The sequence below is a fragment of the Osmerus eperlanus genome, chromosome 12, assembly GCF_963692335.1.
Source record: "Osmerus eperlanus chromosome 12, fOsmEpe2.1, whole genome shotgun sequence".
In the NCBI taxonomy this organism is placed as follows: Eukaryota; Metazoa; Chordata; class Actinopteri; order Osmeriformes; family Osmeridae; genus Osmerus; species Osmerus eperlanus.
Window position 1 is genome coordinate 2064131 of NC_085029.1, and position 17270 is coordinate 2081400.

A 17270-nucleotide genomic window follows, 5' to 3' on the forward strand; every position below is an offset into this window, starting at 1 on the left:
AAAACTTGATCTGCGTAAGTCCCAAGGGTTCAAAGTATCTAACCATGTAAAGTAATTCGTCCAAATACAATGTTTTACGTTCATGAATAGCCATTATCCTTTGTTTCATTATGCAAGTTAGCCGAAGGAAGAAACAACTTGTTCACATAAAAGTGTTATTTTCTCCGATTTATCAACGGAGTATTTACAAAATGAAGGTCTCAAAATGTCCGTTGAACCCTCCCCTTTTGATTGACACCTTGTTCGACCCAATAGGAGCTTCCATGCCCCGTTGACAGCCCTCTAAAGCCAACTAGGTCTGTGCGTCCTGCCCCCCCCCGCCCCCCCCCCCCACACTCGTTCTAAACAAATTTCTCGAACTGGCTTCGACTGGCTCTGAAATTAGCTCGTTAGCCTTGTAGCTGACAGCTAGCTGAAAATGCCAATACCTCATTTGTATGCGTCTGTGGAGCCTTCAAAATAACAGTCGATTGCGCAATATGGTTGACAGAATCAGTGTTCTTTGTGCGCCAATCCTTGGAATCAGATAAAGCACTCCAATGTGTTCATGCTTCAGTTTTTGTGTTTCAGTATTACTAATTAGGGATTTAGCTATTATATATGATATTTCTAAGTACCAGAGATGGGCCAGAGATAACAATTATGAAAAATAATACCTTTTTATTTGACCTTGACCTTGGTTACAAAGGGTCATTTTGGAGTCTCCAAAAGACCCTTTTAGAAAATTCCTGGATGTACTCTTATAAAAACATGTGTCAAATATGAATATATTGTGGTATTATGTTTGACTTTTGATTTGAATTGGGTAAGGCTTCAACCTGTGGTCCAATTTAGTCTTCCAGATAATACCTACCACCTCTAGGCCTCTTCAGGCCTCTGTTTTCAAAACAAAATCTAGGCGGAAATAGAAATTTTCACTTTCCTTGTGTTCAAGCTTCTATTACTCAACACTAGAAGGACTGACAGGGGTCCTGACAACAGGGGACATAACTTCAGAGTGTCAGCTTTCAAAAGAGATCATTTACATGCATGTACTCCAAATGGTTCAAGAACAGCTTCCAATTTACTTTGGGTATGCTGTTTAGGCGTTTTCAGGCAAATTTAACAGGAACATGAAAAGGTTAACTGAGTAGCTTTTCAGCTTGCCGCAGGGCATTCTGGGTACCAAGAGCAATGCACGAGTATAGGCGATCTTACAGCATTGTGTAACACACTTCGGTTGTGGATAGTATGTCCAGAAATAAAGCCAAGTCACTCATTTAGTGGCAGAATCCATTGTTATGTCTACAAAATGATTTTAGATATGATATAAGTTTATCTAGCTTGCAAATCCTGAGGATTAGTGATGGGAAAATCGGATCATTTTACTGATTCGGTTCTTTGAATCTTGTTCAGTAAAATGAACGAATATTTTTTTGAGTCATTCGTTCATTTCAACAGGGGGGGGGGGGGGGCTATCGGTCCACTGCAAACACGTATCATATTCTTATGTAGGTTAGTGCATGACATGTGCACCAGCAGATACTATTTTAAAATAAATTCCTGCATTAAAATAATGTATCATGACAGTTTGTATGATTTGGTCATTTATTATCACACTAGCATTTAATTATCACGGCAAACAATTACACTGCACTAAACTGTAAGTGTAAATGTAAAGTGAAAATAACAAAACCAGTCAGTATGATGACTGGAGCGAATATCATTCACGTCTTACTAAAACAGCGGCAACGCGAAAGGGAATGAGGAAACTGTTTCCTCTACTAAAAAATACAATGCGGGTCACGTGAAAAAAGGTTCCAAAGACTCGTAGAAAGACCGAGTCGGGAAATGAACGAATCGTTCGTTTCCTCCAGTACAGAGCCTATGCAGGTCACGTGAAAAATGATCCAAAGACTCGTAGAAAGATCGAGTCGGGAAATGAACGAATCGTTCGTTTCCTCTAGCTACCACTACAGAGCCTATGCAGGTCACGTGAAAAATGATCCAAAGACTCGTAGAAAGACCGAGTCGGGAAATAACGAATCGTTCGTTTCCTCTAGCTACCACTACAGAGCCTATGCAGGTCACGTGAAAAATGATCCAAAGACTCGTAGAAAGACAGAGTCGGGAAATGAACGAATCGTTCCCTCTAGCTACCACTACAGAGCTTATGCAGGTCACGTGAAAAATGATCCAAAGACTCGTACCCGAAGACCGAGTCGGGAAATGAACGAATCATTTATGTTTAGTTGGACGAGCCTATGCAACCGTCCCGATGCGCGGCCACGAGAAAATGAACGAATCACTCTTTGAGAGGACTCGTTACTCCTGAGTCCTTGTAAGGATTCGTTCAAAATGAACGAATCGTTCACGAACGACACATCACTACTGAGGATAGCCTACTGTAGCAGACCTTTCTATGTGACAACGGACATGGGTGTTTTGTCCATAGATATATATAAAGGGTAGATGTCTTGTCCGCGTTGCCGGACAACCGTAAGACATCTAGTCTTTATATATATCTATGGTTTTGTCCCCCGGGAGTTGCCGTACATATGCTTGATCCTGAAAACATTACGTGAAATCAGTGAGGGCTGTTCGAATGGTGATGTCAAGAATAGCGGTGGTAAACTACAAGTTATGAAAATAGACCGCGTCCGTGTCTTATTGTCCACACGATCATATACAATTATATCTAAAACTAACTTACAAAGAGCTCGGTTACACTACCAAAGTTGAATTAGTAATGTTCTTAGCGATGCTAGCCTTATTTTGCTAGCTAGCCTATAAGATATGTTATAAAATTAAAAATTAAGAAAGGAGTCATGCAGGATTTGCTCAAACTAGGGTCCACATCTTTAGAGAGTAAGGAGAGAGATGGTCATGTATTTTGAGATCACAGAGCTTCCACTGCAGGAGTTGTCGTGGAGGTTTTTGAGAGAATCAATCGTTTAAGCTGAAGTCGGGTGAAGTACAGAGTTAATGTTTATTTGACGTAGATTTAAACATAATAACGTTATCAACATAACATCATCGACACACAAACATAAGACAATTCCATACAGCTCCATCTAGCATTCTAGAATGGAACCGGGAGAATCCAGCCCACCAGCACTACCCAGCTGATGGCCCTGAACCCCCCAGAACATTCTTCAACAGACCATTTTATAGATACGACAGTTCTCAAAAGTCATTGGTCCATCCTACAGACATGCATTCTGTCATTGGTTAAATCCTTAGAACAATACAGTTGAATCCACATTGTCTTCAGAACAAATGTCTCTTCCCCCCAGGTGACAAGAACTCTCCCAGGTCACCCAGACTTCCCGTCTCTAGACTTCACGTCTCCTTGTTAGGTGTTATAAAACTACAAATGGCATCTCTACCAAATGGAGTTGAATCAACATTCATTGTATCAAGCTTCTTAACCAACTGTAAACTTCTCCTAAAACACATTCATTGTACATAGGCCCAAAATTTCTTTCACAGAGTCAAATAGGGATGAGTTAGGCCTAGCTGATAGCAATAGTGAATCGATGGATGGAGAGACTTTAACAGTGAGTTCAGAGGAGAACACAGATGACAGTACAGATGAAGAAGACATGAAGAAGTTACTGGCTGATTGGGCTATCAGAAAACAAATTACACATTTGGCATAAAATGAACTTCTAAAGATTCTGACCAAGAAAATACCTGAATTTGGGTTACCTATAGATCCACGGACTTTGTTGAAAACAAAACCTGTTGTAACAACTAAAGTCATCACTGGGGGAACCTTGCTGGCATTGCTCATGGTGTGCTATCTCACCTCACCATGCACCCAATGCTACCTGAGCCTGTGTCCCTCCAAATAAATATAGATGGCCTGCCATTATACAAAAGCTCAAATGCTCAGTTTTGGCCTATATTAGGGCCTATAGGGCCTATATTAGTAGAAGTTTTTGATGGTTTGGTCCAGACTAACAAGTCCCCATTTGTCATTGGGATATTCTTTGGTCAAAGGAAACCTACTAGTCTTGAGTTTTTGCATGACTTGGTTGAGGAAGCAGAAGGGCTAGAAGCCAATGGTATTTCTTTTGGAGAAAGTAATGTGCATATGAAAATCTCTGCAATTGTTTGTGATGCTCCAGCAAGGGCACTTGTCAGAAACGCAAAGGGTCACAATGGTTACTACGGCTGTGACAAGTGCCGTCAAAAGGGAGTCTACTACCTGAATCGAATGACCTTCCCAAACATGAGTGCTCCTCAGAGGACTGACCATGACCCTTTTGATGAGTTCACAGATGACTGTCACTATAGTGGGACAACACCTTTAGGTAGATTTTCAATTGGTCTGGTGACACGGTTTCCACTTGATAATATGCATCTGGTGTGTTTGGGAGTAACACGAAAGCTGGTAACCCTATGGCAGAAAGGGCCCTTGACAACTCGTTTAAGTCCTTCGGTTGTTTCGAATACATCCACAAAGCTGATTGAACTAAGACCACATATTCCATCAGAATTCAACAGAAAACCCAGATCTCTGAAAGAATCCGACCAATGGAAAGCAACAGAATTTCAGACGTTTCTCTTGTACACTGGTCCTGTCTGCCTTAAAGAGCATCTTCCAAGAGCTATGTACGAGAACGTCATGCTGCTTGCCGTCGTCATGACTATTCTCCTAAGTGTCTCCTTGTGTGCAGATTATGCTGACTACGCTAAAGACCTCCTAGTGTTGTTTGTGGACCACTGCAGCTGCCTGTATGGAAAAAAAATTCACATATAACATGCACGGCCTAATCCATCTCAGTCATGAAGCACAGACATTTGGTGTCCTTGACAAATTCCCCTTTGAGAATTATCTTGGTCAGCTGAAGAAAATGATTCGGAAACCCAACAAGCCTTTAGAACAGGTCATACCGAGACTGTCAGAAAGAGAGGCCATGGGAGCAACTCAGTCAGAGGCTAAACAAGAAATGCAAAAGGAGCATACTGATGGTCCAGTTCCAACTGGTTTAACTGTAAAAAGGCAGTTTGACAAAATGCAGTTCAACAGTTTTTTGGTACAGAGGTCTACTGGCAACAACTGCATACAGCTGAGGAACAAGGAGATTGTGCTGGTGGAAAACATTGTACTAGAAGAACATGGGGATATTTTCATTGTGTACAAAAGATTTCAGACCTTTTCTCTTACCCCCTGCTGTCATCCAAGCTGGACATTTTCCTTATGTCTACATTGAAGAATGAGCTTCTTTTTACAAAATCCACAAATGTATTAAGAAAATGTGTTCTACTCCCATGCAAAGAGGGCTTTGCTGGGATGCCTTTACTCCACATGTAATATCCTGGACTTTTTTTTACTCAAGGGATGATAGTTTTATTAAGGTAGCTTGACATGTTTAAAATGATCAATATTGTAAATATGGTAAGGAATTATAAGAAATCTAACATTTCTGTGCTTTTTGTTTTATAGTACTATGTTTGCAGTGGTTAAATTTCCAAATGAAGAAAACAGTTTAGCTGTTGTCTCAAAGAGTTGGTGCACAAAGAACAGATGTTATTGGCGTCCATATAAAACCCAGGAGAGATTGCGGAAGGCAGTGATCTTACATGAAGTTCCAGACATTAATACATGGGAGGTGTTCTCCATGGAGATATTGAAGATCAAGGGTGCGTCCATTATATTAACTAAATATTTTCAAATGTCAGTTTTGAATTGAAGTATTAATCTGAAAATAAACAAAATAGCAGCTTATCAGTTTGTACACAGAACGTGTGTACAAACTGATAAGATGCTATTTTGTTTATTTTCAGATTCGTATGACAAAGCACATGAGTGCCTGGTTCGGGCTGAGAAAGATTCAAGTCTTGAAACGGAACCAGAAACCACACAAAGGAAATGAAAGTAAGATTTAAAGTTTTAAATAAATTGAAGCTTTATTAGACAACTGTTGTTGCAATTCATGCTTGCTGTCTTTCCCAGGCGAAATCCAAAGCATGACCAGACTGACTCTGAGGAGTTTGACGCTGCTGAACAGCCCTTCCCCCCAGCGCCGAAGCCCCCCAGCTTTACCACTAAGAAAGGTATGTGGAAGATGTTTTCTCTGGGCCATGATTCTTTCATGGAATTTTATTATTTCTGGAACATGAATTATTGTTATTTCCCATTTTTGAATAGTCATCAGGACCCTGTTTCCGGCCCTCTTTGACACCCTGTGCTGACGGTTGGTGGTACATTCTACTGAACAACTTCATGTTTTTGTGAATTGAAGTATTAACTTGTATATCACATTACATATTTGTGGAATAATAAAGTACCAGATTATTCTTATGCCAAACAGGTTCCATTCTGTCCTCCTCATCACTGGGTTCAGCTGCTCACCAGTCTGAAGGTAACTGTATCTCTACATGATAAAGCTCTTGGATTTATTTTAGGTTTTGAATAAGTCTCTTCACAAATCTCTTTCTCCAATGTTGGTGATGTGGATAACTTAAATCTTCCTTGAAAGATTTTAAGCAATTTGGTCTGATTGTTTTTCTGTTTACAACAGTGTCTGGAGAGAGATCAGTGGCCAACTTGCCAGTGTTTCAAAGTAAATGGGGTTAAACATGGGGAATCTTCAAACACGGGGAGTCAGGTGGCTGAGCGGTGAGGGAATCGGGCTAGTAATCCGAAGGTTGCCAGTTTGATTCCCGGTCATGCCAACTGACGTTGTGTCCTTGGGCAAGGCACTTCACCCTACTTGCCTCGGGAGAATGTCCCTGTACTTACTGTAAGTCGCTCTGGATAAGAGCGTCTGCTAAATGACTAAATGTAAATGTAAACATGTATGTGTATAATGTAAATAATCTTACAATGCTGTATTTTATGCTCACAACCTAAAATACTGTACAAATCAGAGAACTGTTTCAATATATTTGTGTTTATCACAATATGTCAAAACATGTGAAGGGTGGAGACCACCTGACAACACAATTGTTTTTCATCAGTTATTCAATGTATCCTAATTTAGTGGCTTTTTTGTACACTTTAAAACAGGTTCAGGCAGGAGGACTCAGTATGACTTTACGAATACTTTATTTCACACTATACAAAACACGATTGTACATTTGATTTGGCATTGTGGTTCTGCTCGCATCGGCTCCCTGCCGCATCCAACGAGACACCGTCTCGACCTCCGAGCAGAGAGCAGCGACGCATTCCCCCTGAAACAGGAAACAGAAAACAGAACCAAGGGTGGAGGCCGGGGAGGCGGAGGCAGCAGGAAGACTGAAGTCTATGTCGCACTAGCGATGCATATGCCGGGAACCCCTTATATACCCCGCCCTATTAGTAGGGAGTGCCCTGCGCATAAAATGACGCGTTGCTATTGACGCGCTATGTCTCACGTCCTCCTTCATGAACCAGCTCCGCTTGTTTCAGGCAGGAGGACTCAGTATGACTTTACGAATACTTTATTTCACACTATATAAAACACGATTGTACATTTGATTTGGCATTGTGGTTCTGCTCGCATCGGCTCCCTGCCGCATCCAACAAGACACCGTCTCGACCTCCGAGCAGAGAGCAGCGACGCATTCCCCAACACAAAACCACATGCCAAACGAGACCATGAAGAGACTACTGTGTGTAGGTGGTGCCCCTGAAAAAGAATGAGATGAGCGTCATGTTACCCATACATACATCAGCATTGAATCCCAGCGCCCTGGTGCCCCGATGCATCTCGTGACTGAAATGAATCGATTGAAGTGGTACCATCTGAGGCACTGCCTCACATATCAACTGATGCAAACCTCGACATCCCAACTAAGGCACTGCCCCGACATACCAACTGAGGCACGGCCTCGACATACCAACTGAGGCACCGCCTCGTCATACCAACTGAGGCACTGCCTCGAAATACCAACTGAGGCACTGCCTCGTCATACCAGCTGAGGCACTGCCTCGACATACCAACTGAGGCACGGCCTCGGCATACCAACTGAGGCACGGCCTCGACATACCAACTGAGGCACGGCCTCTACCTACCTACTGAGGCACGGCCTCGGCATACCAACTGAGGCACGGCCTCGACATACCAACTGAGGCACAGCCTCTACCTACCTACTGAGGCACGGCCTCGGCATACCAACTGAGGCACTGCCTCGACATACCAACTGAGGCACGGCCTCGGCATACCAACTGAGGCACGGCCTCGACATACCAACTGAGGCACGGCCTCTACCTACCTACTGAGGCACGGCCTCGGCATACCAACTGAGGCACTGCCTCGACATACCAACTGAGGCACGGCCTCGGCATACCAACTGAGGCACGGCCTCGACATACCAACTGAGGCACGGCCTCTACCTACCTACTGAGGCACGGCCTCGAATTGCCAACTGAGGCACGGCCTCGACATACCAACTGAGGCACGGCCTCTACTTACCAACTGAGACACACCTCGAATTACCAACTGAGGCACGGCCTCGACATACCAACTGAGGCACGGCCTCTACTTACCAACTGAGACACACCTCGAATTACCAACTGAGGCACGGCCTCGACATACCGACTGAGGCACGGCCTCTACTTACCAACTGAGACACACCTCGTATTACCAACTGAGGCACGGCCTCGATTTACCAACGTTGATGGTGGCTTGTCGCCTGTTACGTGCTGCTGTATACCCGCGCCCGGCCAGCCACCTGACGACATTTATTATGGTTAGTATGCACATATACATGGTATTAGTGAAAGAAAATGCGATACACACGTGAAAGCATGTTATTGAGAGGTAGGGAGAGTGGAAGCCATTCTCCTCTGGCCTTCCAGAACATCAGTGGCATTCAGTCTGATGTAACGTTGAACACTTGCAGATGACCAACGACCCATGACTTTCAGCGTCGAGGCTGAGACCACTTGAGACGCTGACGTAGCCGCACCAATCCGGAACGAGTGCGCCGTGTACAGCTTGGGGTCCAGACCACAGCGCCGGCACAGGATTCCGAGCCTCCCAGTGAACCAGTAACGGGTCAAGGCTTTCCCAGCATCGGTGACGAACAGGGGCTCGCTCGTTGCCGTGGACGAACGCCATCGGAGATATTTCGCCATGGAGGAGAGGGGACAGAAAGCTGAGTTATTCCGCGATATGACGACAGGAGTACTCACACCGGCCTTCACACCCTTGCTGTGTTTCAACACCACTGCGTACATACCCGTATCCATGGTTAAATCGCCGAGGGTGAGATTGTGCATAGTTTGAAATGTGCTTGACTGACAAGTGAATTTGTCGCACGCATGAACCCATAGAAAGCCATGAGACACACAGCTTCTAGCATGACATCAGTGGGAACGTTAAAACAACCCGCCCGCAACGCTGACACCAAGTGATGAAGTATAGGAAGCCTGCTCGCATGTATCGAGCAGCGACCGTCATGTAGCCTTCTAGCGACCTGTCTAATCTAACAGTGTCTCCTGAAACGCTGGGCACACCAGGCCGCCCGGCTCTGCCTCCGGACATAGTGCCCGGAACTCCTGAAATTGAAAACGTGACAGAGCATCAGCCACATTGTTGAGTAACCCAGGAATGTATGCGGCCCGCAACACGAAGTTGCCTGTGATGCATGTCCAGGTCAGACGCCTCACTAATTTGTTAATCAATGCCACGGAAGATCTACCCTTGTTGATAATGTTCACCGTGCCCTCGTTATCACAGAACACCACAATCCTCTTCCTACACCAGTGTTTACCCCACAAAAGACACGCTACAACAATAGGATACAGTTCGTACAATGCTGTGGATTTGCAATCGCGCGCCAGAAACTCCAGTTCAACGGGCCACGACTCGCTGAACCACTCGTTCGCGAAAAAAAAACCAAACCCAATGGACAACGCCGCATCGGTGTAGAACGCCATGGCGCTGGAGGTCTCCACCTCGTCGTTGTAAAAAAACGACAAACCGTTCCAATGCTCGCAAAGCACGGCCCAAAAACGCAAATCGGACTGGCAACCCTCATCCAAACGCACAACGTCGTGCAGCGCCGGAACAGACTTAGCCACGACGAGCAGCCGGGAGACAAACGACCGACCGTGGGGAATAATGCGCATAGCAAAATTCAGGTGCCCGAGCAACGACAAAAGATCCCGCTTAGTCATCGAAACCGACGCAGCCGCTGCCGCCAGAACAGCGCGCACCCGCTCAAGCTTCTCCGCCGGGAGAGACGCACGCATTAACAGGCTGTCCAGCTGGACGCCCAAAAACTCGATGGACGTGAGAGGCCCCTGCGTCTTCTCCTCCGAGAGCGGCACGCCCAAATGCTCGAATGTTGCCTTCACCACCGAGATGCACCGAGCAGGTGGCGAGGAGGGAAAATCGACCACCAAGAAGTTGTCCAGCAGGTGCAGGACAAACGGCAACCTGTGCACGTTCAGCAAAACCCAACACAGCGCCTCGGACAGAGCGTCAAAAATGCGCGGGCTGCTGCGGCAGCCAAAAGCCAGGCGAGCGTAAAAGTACATCTGCGACCGCCATTTAATGCCGAACAGGTGCCACTGCGACGGGTGAAGGGGCATCACCTTGAACGCGTTGGTGATATCGGCCTTCCCGAGCCAGGCGCCCACGCCTGCCTGTTTGATTAACCGAATCGCGTGATCGATGTTAGCGTAGTACAGAGAAAACGGCTCCGACGGAATCAGGCTGTTAATGCTAGGGACCCGAGTATTGTGCGGAGCCGACAGGTCAACGATCAGGTGTTTTTTTCCAGAATATTTGCAAGTAGCCACGCCAATGGGACTGACGCGAAACATGGGAAACGGCGACTCCACGAACGGCCCCAACAAATACCCCTTGCCGATCTCTTTAGTAAGTAACGCATCGACCACGTCGGGCTCCCTGAGCGCCGATTGCAAGTTATTACACACATGAGTTACAGTGGGCACACATTCCACCCCAGCCATAAACCCTGTCCGCAAACCAGTGAGGAGATACTTCACAAAACATCGGTTGGGGTGACCACTCAAAGCTTCAGACAGACGACCAATGGCAACAGGGGTAGAAGGATGATTATTTATTTCATGCCCTTGCCCGCCGATCGGAACCGACGCGGGCAGGTCGACCTCGGATGGGCGTCCGAGCACTGACTGCAGACGTGAAGAAATCGACAATTAGGGTAGGTACAGGCCCCCTCATTGAAATACATGCACACGGGAGGAGCGGAACCAGCATTAACCACCTGGCGTCTGGAGGAGCGACGCTCCATGCCGCTGGCTTCGCGTCACGGGAAGGTTCCCCCATTTTAGAAGGCACCGTGAGAGGGCAAAGCCCAGTAGGATGGGAGAAAGACCCACACACCACACACGACAGGGGACGAACCCCGGTGAATGTGCGGCTAACCAGCTCTAGATCTAGCACAGACCAGTCCAGACGCAGATTAAACCGCTGAACGTAGAGGGCTGCCTTGGCAGAGAAACCCTTATGATATTCATAGAACAGCGTTCCCCCGTAGGAGAGCGACAGGTCAGCTATGATGGCCAGATAGGTGTCCAGTTCGACTCGCCTCCCAGGGAACCCCAAAAGCAACGACGAATTCAGACAACGTGAGCGTCTTAGTCAGACGGGGATCGGCGTCCCGCAAAAACACAGCCACATTACCGCAATCTACCAAGCGGCTTTCGACCGATTCAGGCCCACACAGCAAGATCTTCACCAGATTCACATCTTTACCTGACAGGATCTGCTCGCGGAGACTCGCCGGAACGGCGGCAGAAAGGAGGCCCCAGAGGCAGCGGCCGGCACCGCGCTGGCCAAGATGTACGAGGGCTGGATCTCCTGCGCAGTAAGCACGCCCGCAGCCGCGGCTACGGGAGCCGCACCCAAGGCCCCGGCTCCCTCGAGGTGCTGGAGACGGGCATCCATGCCAGTGAGCGTGCTCCGCAGATCGATCAGCGCCGCCAGCACGGGATCGGGCCGCAGCACGGGAGCAGGAAGCTGCACGGGGTCGGGCGGCGGTACGACCGAGCCTCCTGCGGACCCCGCTCTGTGTTTCTTGGCCAGGCCAGCACCCGCAGCGGAACCCCGCTTGCTCTTCCCCAGCGCTTTGCGGGGAACGGGAACCCCGGCATCCTCCTCACACACGTCCATGAAATGAAGGTACAAATCCTCGTGCGACAGACCGACCGGAGGACTGAGGCCCTTTTCGTAATACCCGCAAAGAAGCCGAGGAACAGGCTATTCCCTGATCGGGACCGGTTGCCTCACTGCCAAGCGAGAGCTTCGACGAGGTTTGGACCCTCCGGCCGGAGGGATTCCCGCTTCCTCGCAAGGTCCGCCGTCATCGATTGAATCCCCACGGACCCCCTGCGCATAAAATGACGCGTTGCTAGTGACGCGCTATGTCTCACGTCCTCCTTCATGAACCAGCTCCGCTTGTTTATCCACCACTGCACAAACATGCCAAGCACCAGACAAAAACTAACCAATACTATGACCCAAAGAAGCCATTTGGTGACCGTTGGACTTCTGCCTGTGATGTTGCATTTAAAACGGTCATAGAGAATCTTATTACTGCCCCTGTTCTTGGGTTTGCTGACCCTGAGTTACCTGAGTTATGTCCTTCATACAGATGCTAGTGCTACAGGACTTGGGGCAGCTTTGTATCAACAGCAAGAAGGTTGTATGAGAGTCATAGCATATGCTAGCAGAGGATTATCTCGTAGTGAGTCACGATATCCAGCTCACAAACTAGAATTTTTGGCTTTGAAGTGGGCGGTAACTGAAAAGTTTAGTGATTATCTGTATGGAAGGTCGTTCACAGTAGTAACTGACAGTAACCCCTTGACATATATTCTTACCACTGCCAAACTGGACGCTACCAGTGGTTATCAGCATTGTCCACTTTTACTTTTAAGCTTCAATATCGGGCAGGCAAGTTGAATGCAGACGCAGATGGTCTGTCTAGACGACCTCATGGAGAGTTATCCAATGATCTTATGTCTCAGAAAGAACAAGACCGTATACGTCAGTTTACTCAAATACACTTACCTAATCCTGGAAATGGGCTGAGTCAAGATGTTGTACATGCCATATGTGACAGGCATTTGGTTTTCAACACAACTAATGGAGATAACAACAGTGATAGTGTCATAACTAGTGCAGTCACTAGCAATATCTTCTCAAGCTTTACCAGATAGTTTTGTGAATAAAGAACAATATGGGGGGTTACCTATCCTTCCCCATCTGTCTGAAAAGGATATTTGTGATAAACAGCGAGCTGATCCCTGTCTCAGTGTAGTTATAGCTTGCATTGAAAGTGGAGAAAGGCTACCTCCAACGGTTAGAAAAGATCTCCCTGAGATTCCTTTCTTTCAAAGGGAGTGGAGTCGACTCGAAATACACAATCAAGTACTTTATCGAAGGCGCCAAGACAACGGCTGTATAACATACCAGTTAGTCTTACCCGAAGAGTTTCGAGCTGTTGTTCTGCAAAGTCTTCATAATGACATGGGCCACCTAGGTATCGAGCGTACCACAGATTTGGTAAGAACCAGGTTCTATTGGCCAAAGATGGCAGAAGATGTAGAGAAAAAGGTCAAAACCTGTGATAGATGCATTCGTAGGAAAACTCAGCCAGAAAAAGCTGCACCTTTAGTGAACATACAATCTACCAGACCTCTAGAGCTTGTTTGTATGGACTTTTTGTCTTAAGAGCCTGATAGTAGTAATACGAAAGATATTTTAGTGATCACAGATCACTTTACAAAATATGCAGTTGCCATTCCAACACCAAACCAGAAAGCACAGACTGTTGCAAAATGTCTTTGGGACAATTTTATGGTTCACAATGGAATTCCAGAACGCTTGCACAGCGACCAAGGACCTGACTTTGAGTCTCATACAATCAAAGAGCTTTGCAAGGTTGCTGGTATCCATAAGACTCGTACTACCCCATATCATCCTAGAGGGAATCCGGTAGAACGTTTTAACAGAACGTTACTAGGTATGCTAGGAACATTAGAGAATAAGAAAAAAACACAATGGCGAAACTTTGTAAGACCCCTAGTACATGCCTATAATTGTACGAAAAATGATGTAACAGGGTTCACACCTTATGAGCTAATGTTTGGTCGTCAACCGAGGTTGCCTGTAGACTTGGCATTCGGACTACCCCTAAAAGATGGTCAATACAAGTCTCATTCACAGTATGTTCAGAGTCTTAAATCCCATCTGGAGGAAAGTTATAAGATAGCTTCTCAAAATGCCAAGAAAATAGCAGACAGGAACAAAGCCAGGTTTGATAGAAAAGTAACCGTTTCCAAGTTAGAAATTGGTGACCGAGTCTTAGTTAGATCTGTCCGCCTGAGCGGTAAGCATAAACTTGCAGATAAATGGGAGCAGGAAATTTATGTTGTTGTGAAGCAAGCTGGAGACATTCCAGTCTATACTCTAAGACTAGAGGACAGGGATGGTCCCTTGCGTACTCTTCATAGAGACCTTTTACTTCCATGTGGTTCTCTTCCATTGAGTGAAGAACCACTTGTTGTGCCAAAGCCACACAAGCCAAAAACACGAAATTCCACTAAAGAGTCTGAGGATGTAAGTGTGCATTCAGATTCTGAAGACGACATTCCATGTGAGTCGTTCAGAGAACCACCTGGTGTGGAAGATGCTAGGTTTAGACTTGTCTACGAAATCCCTAAATCAAACCGTGGAGAACCATAGAAAACAGCAGTGCAAGATGACACACTTGTTGATGAGGTAGTTGGTGAAAATCCAACAAGTAACTCACTTGATGGTTCTTGCAGTAAAGAGCAAGAAGCTCCCATGGTCTCTTCAGTCACTCCTGGCAGTGGTAGCTCACTTTCTACTACTGACAATATACCTGAAGAGGAAGCTGAGATTAATGAGCCAGTAGATGTGTACTTACCCAGTACTATTTCTGAGGTTGCTGAAGCTGAAACTTCTGCCAACAAAACCCTTAATGTTTCTGATGCAGATGTTCCTATTGAAACTAATGATGTTGTACCCGGTGAAAGTGTTGAAACTGCTGAACAAGCTAGCACTATCCGACGTTCAACAAGAAACAGAGAGAAACCCGAAAGGTTGCAATACGCAAATCTTGGAAATCCACTCGTATCTATAGTTCAGTCTTTATTCCAAGGCTTGAGCATAGCTTTTACTGATGCATTGTCAGAAACAAAAGATTCTGAAACAAACTTGAGTTTATCGTTTGAACCCATCACTAGTCAACCTTTGACATGCACAGGGACGTGCATACATTCAAGAGGGGTAGATGTAACCCAGGTTAAAATATGATATTCATGGATTGTTTTACACTGTTTGTTTTGATGTTAGCCTGAAGTGGAGTGATGGTTTGATTTTGTTTTAAAAAGAAAATAAATAAAAATATGAGGTGGCCAAGCAATCGAATGACCCATAAAACATGTTGTACATCCTCAGAAGAGGGTTACGAGTACACGCAACAAGTTTGGTGCGAATCCATCAAAGATTTGCTGAGATACGACCCAACTTCCTGTTTGCTGGCTTAACGGCACATTTTGATTGGCCGTACCAGGCAAACGGTTTTGAAAATCCAAAAAACATATGATGGCTTTTGTGAGGCTTGGTCTGAAGATGATCTCTGCCAAATTTGGTGAAGATTGGAAAACATTTGTAGGAGGAGTACAGAAAAAACGTTTTTTCAGTAATTCAAAATGGCGGCCGCATCAATTCGGCTGTTATCACAAGTTATCATGTGTCACACACGGGATGTCCCAAGATATCATGAGACAAAGGAATCACTTAATAAAGGCAAACGAATCAACAGTTATTGGCCAAAACACATTTTTGCATCCTGCGGCCACGCCCAGTGATCACATGACACCAAATTGTGGGGAAGATTGAAGAAAAATTGTAGGAGGAGTAGGCTTTCAAAGGTTTTTGCTAAAACCGGAAATGGCGGAAAATCAATATAACCGAAAATTGACGTCATAGGGTGTGTTGAACTCGTCTCGATCCAGGGAATCCAACGGTACCTCATTTCTGAAAATCGGTCATACGGTTCAAAAGTTACGTGTGTAAACACAAGTCCAACTTTGACCAGTTGGTGGCGCTAGAGTGCTCCAATGAGAGACTGTGCTTAATGAGTGTGCCAAAATTCACAACTTTTTACCATATGGTTCTAGGGGCTGCCATAGACTCCAATGGCAGAAGAAGTGTAATAATAATAAGAAAAGGTAGAAACACTTAAGTGGCTTCGCCGCTTCGCGGCTTGGCCACCAAATACTTATTAAGTTGGCACAACTAATCAGAAACCCCCAATTCAATAACCAATCAGAGACAGGTGCCTAATAAAACTCGCGTCGAGGATGAGAGCAGCCACGCTGACGAACAGATCAATTAATTGAAACAAACATTCAAACAAGTTAAATAATAAGTTTACATTGAGTTGATTTTCCACTGGAGCAAAGATTTAAATAAGTTAGCGGATACGTTTCACATTGAGTTGCTGTATACCGAGTTGAAGATTGCACACATTGTGGAGATTCTGCAGTTGAGAATTAGTACCGCATTGGTAAGAAATGCCGTTGCTAGTATTGTAAGTGATAACTTGGCTATGCTATGTATGTCACTCGAACAATGTTTTGCTAAGATATGTATTATATTTGTGAGATGTTAAGATATGTATTATATTTATGAGATGTTTCATTTGAATTTGGGAACTGTTTTGTTAAGTGTTGGCGCAGGTGGCTAGGTCGCCATAGCTATGCTACATAGCTACTGTCGCACGAGGCAGAGCACGAGGTCATATATATTTGGTATCGATGTGGCCAGTTGGTACTAAGTGTATATATCAGATTTAGAATAGATTCTTGTTTTGTTTATAATTATTCATTGTAAATAAGATTTTGAACATAAGTTCTGACCTTGCCCACATAGGTCAGGTTTTTTGAGGAGTTTGAGTTCGAGTTGATCCTGGATTGGATTCCACATTTGATGGCGAGCTACAACCCAACGGAGAAGAACTTCAAAGAATTGCATGCAGAAGATTGAGAGACTTTGTCCTACACACACCAGTCCACTCTGCAGTGTGGTAGGGTGTGCATACCGGTCCTAGGTATCAAAGATTTGTGTGTTAGCTACATTGTTATTTAGACCATTGATATTAATGTATTTTCTTTTCTTTGGTTACCCGGGTAACATTTAAAAGGGGAATTATTTATAAGGTAATATTTGAAAGGGGATTGTTTGAAAAAGTAACATTTCAAAGATATCGGAAAGAGTAATATTATTGAATAAATAAGTTGCGTTAATATATAAATACAATTAGAA

General features: G+C 45.1%; 1 protein-coding gene across 1 annotated transcript; it reads right to left on the reverse strand.

Annotated features, from left to right (window-relative positions):
- Positions 1-9400: 9400 nt before the first annotated feature.
- On the reverse strand, positions 9401-12083 carry LOC134031623 (uncharacterized). Its single transcript, XM_062475332.1, has 3 exons — positions 11667-12083; positions 11028-11083; positions 9401-10835 (listed from the first exon to the last, which is right to left on the reverse strand). Exons 1-3 carry the CDS (start codon positions 12081-12083, stop codon positions 9401-9403), a joined length of 1908 nt encoding a protein of 635 aa, XP_062331316.1.
- Between the last annotated feature and the right edge of the window lie 5187 nt (positions 12084-17270).

What these genes read in the sequence shown, in the direction of transcription:
- LOC134031623 (XM_062475332.1), bottom strand. Translation starts at nt 12,083, where the DNA reads ATGGACGTGTGTGAGGAGGATGCCGGGGTTCCCGTTCCCCGCAAAGCG. An exon ending in CCGCGAGCAGATCCTGTCAG is followed by an intron (nt 11,084 to 11,666) that starts GTAAAGATGTGA and finishes TCACGTCTGCAG; the next exon opens with TCAGTGCTCGGACGCCCATC. An exon ending in GCGTCGGTTCCGATCGGCGG is followed by an intron (nt 10,836 to 11,027) that starts GCAAGGGCATGA and finishes ATCGGCGCTCAG; the next exon opens with GGAGCCCGACGTGGTCGATG.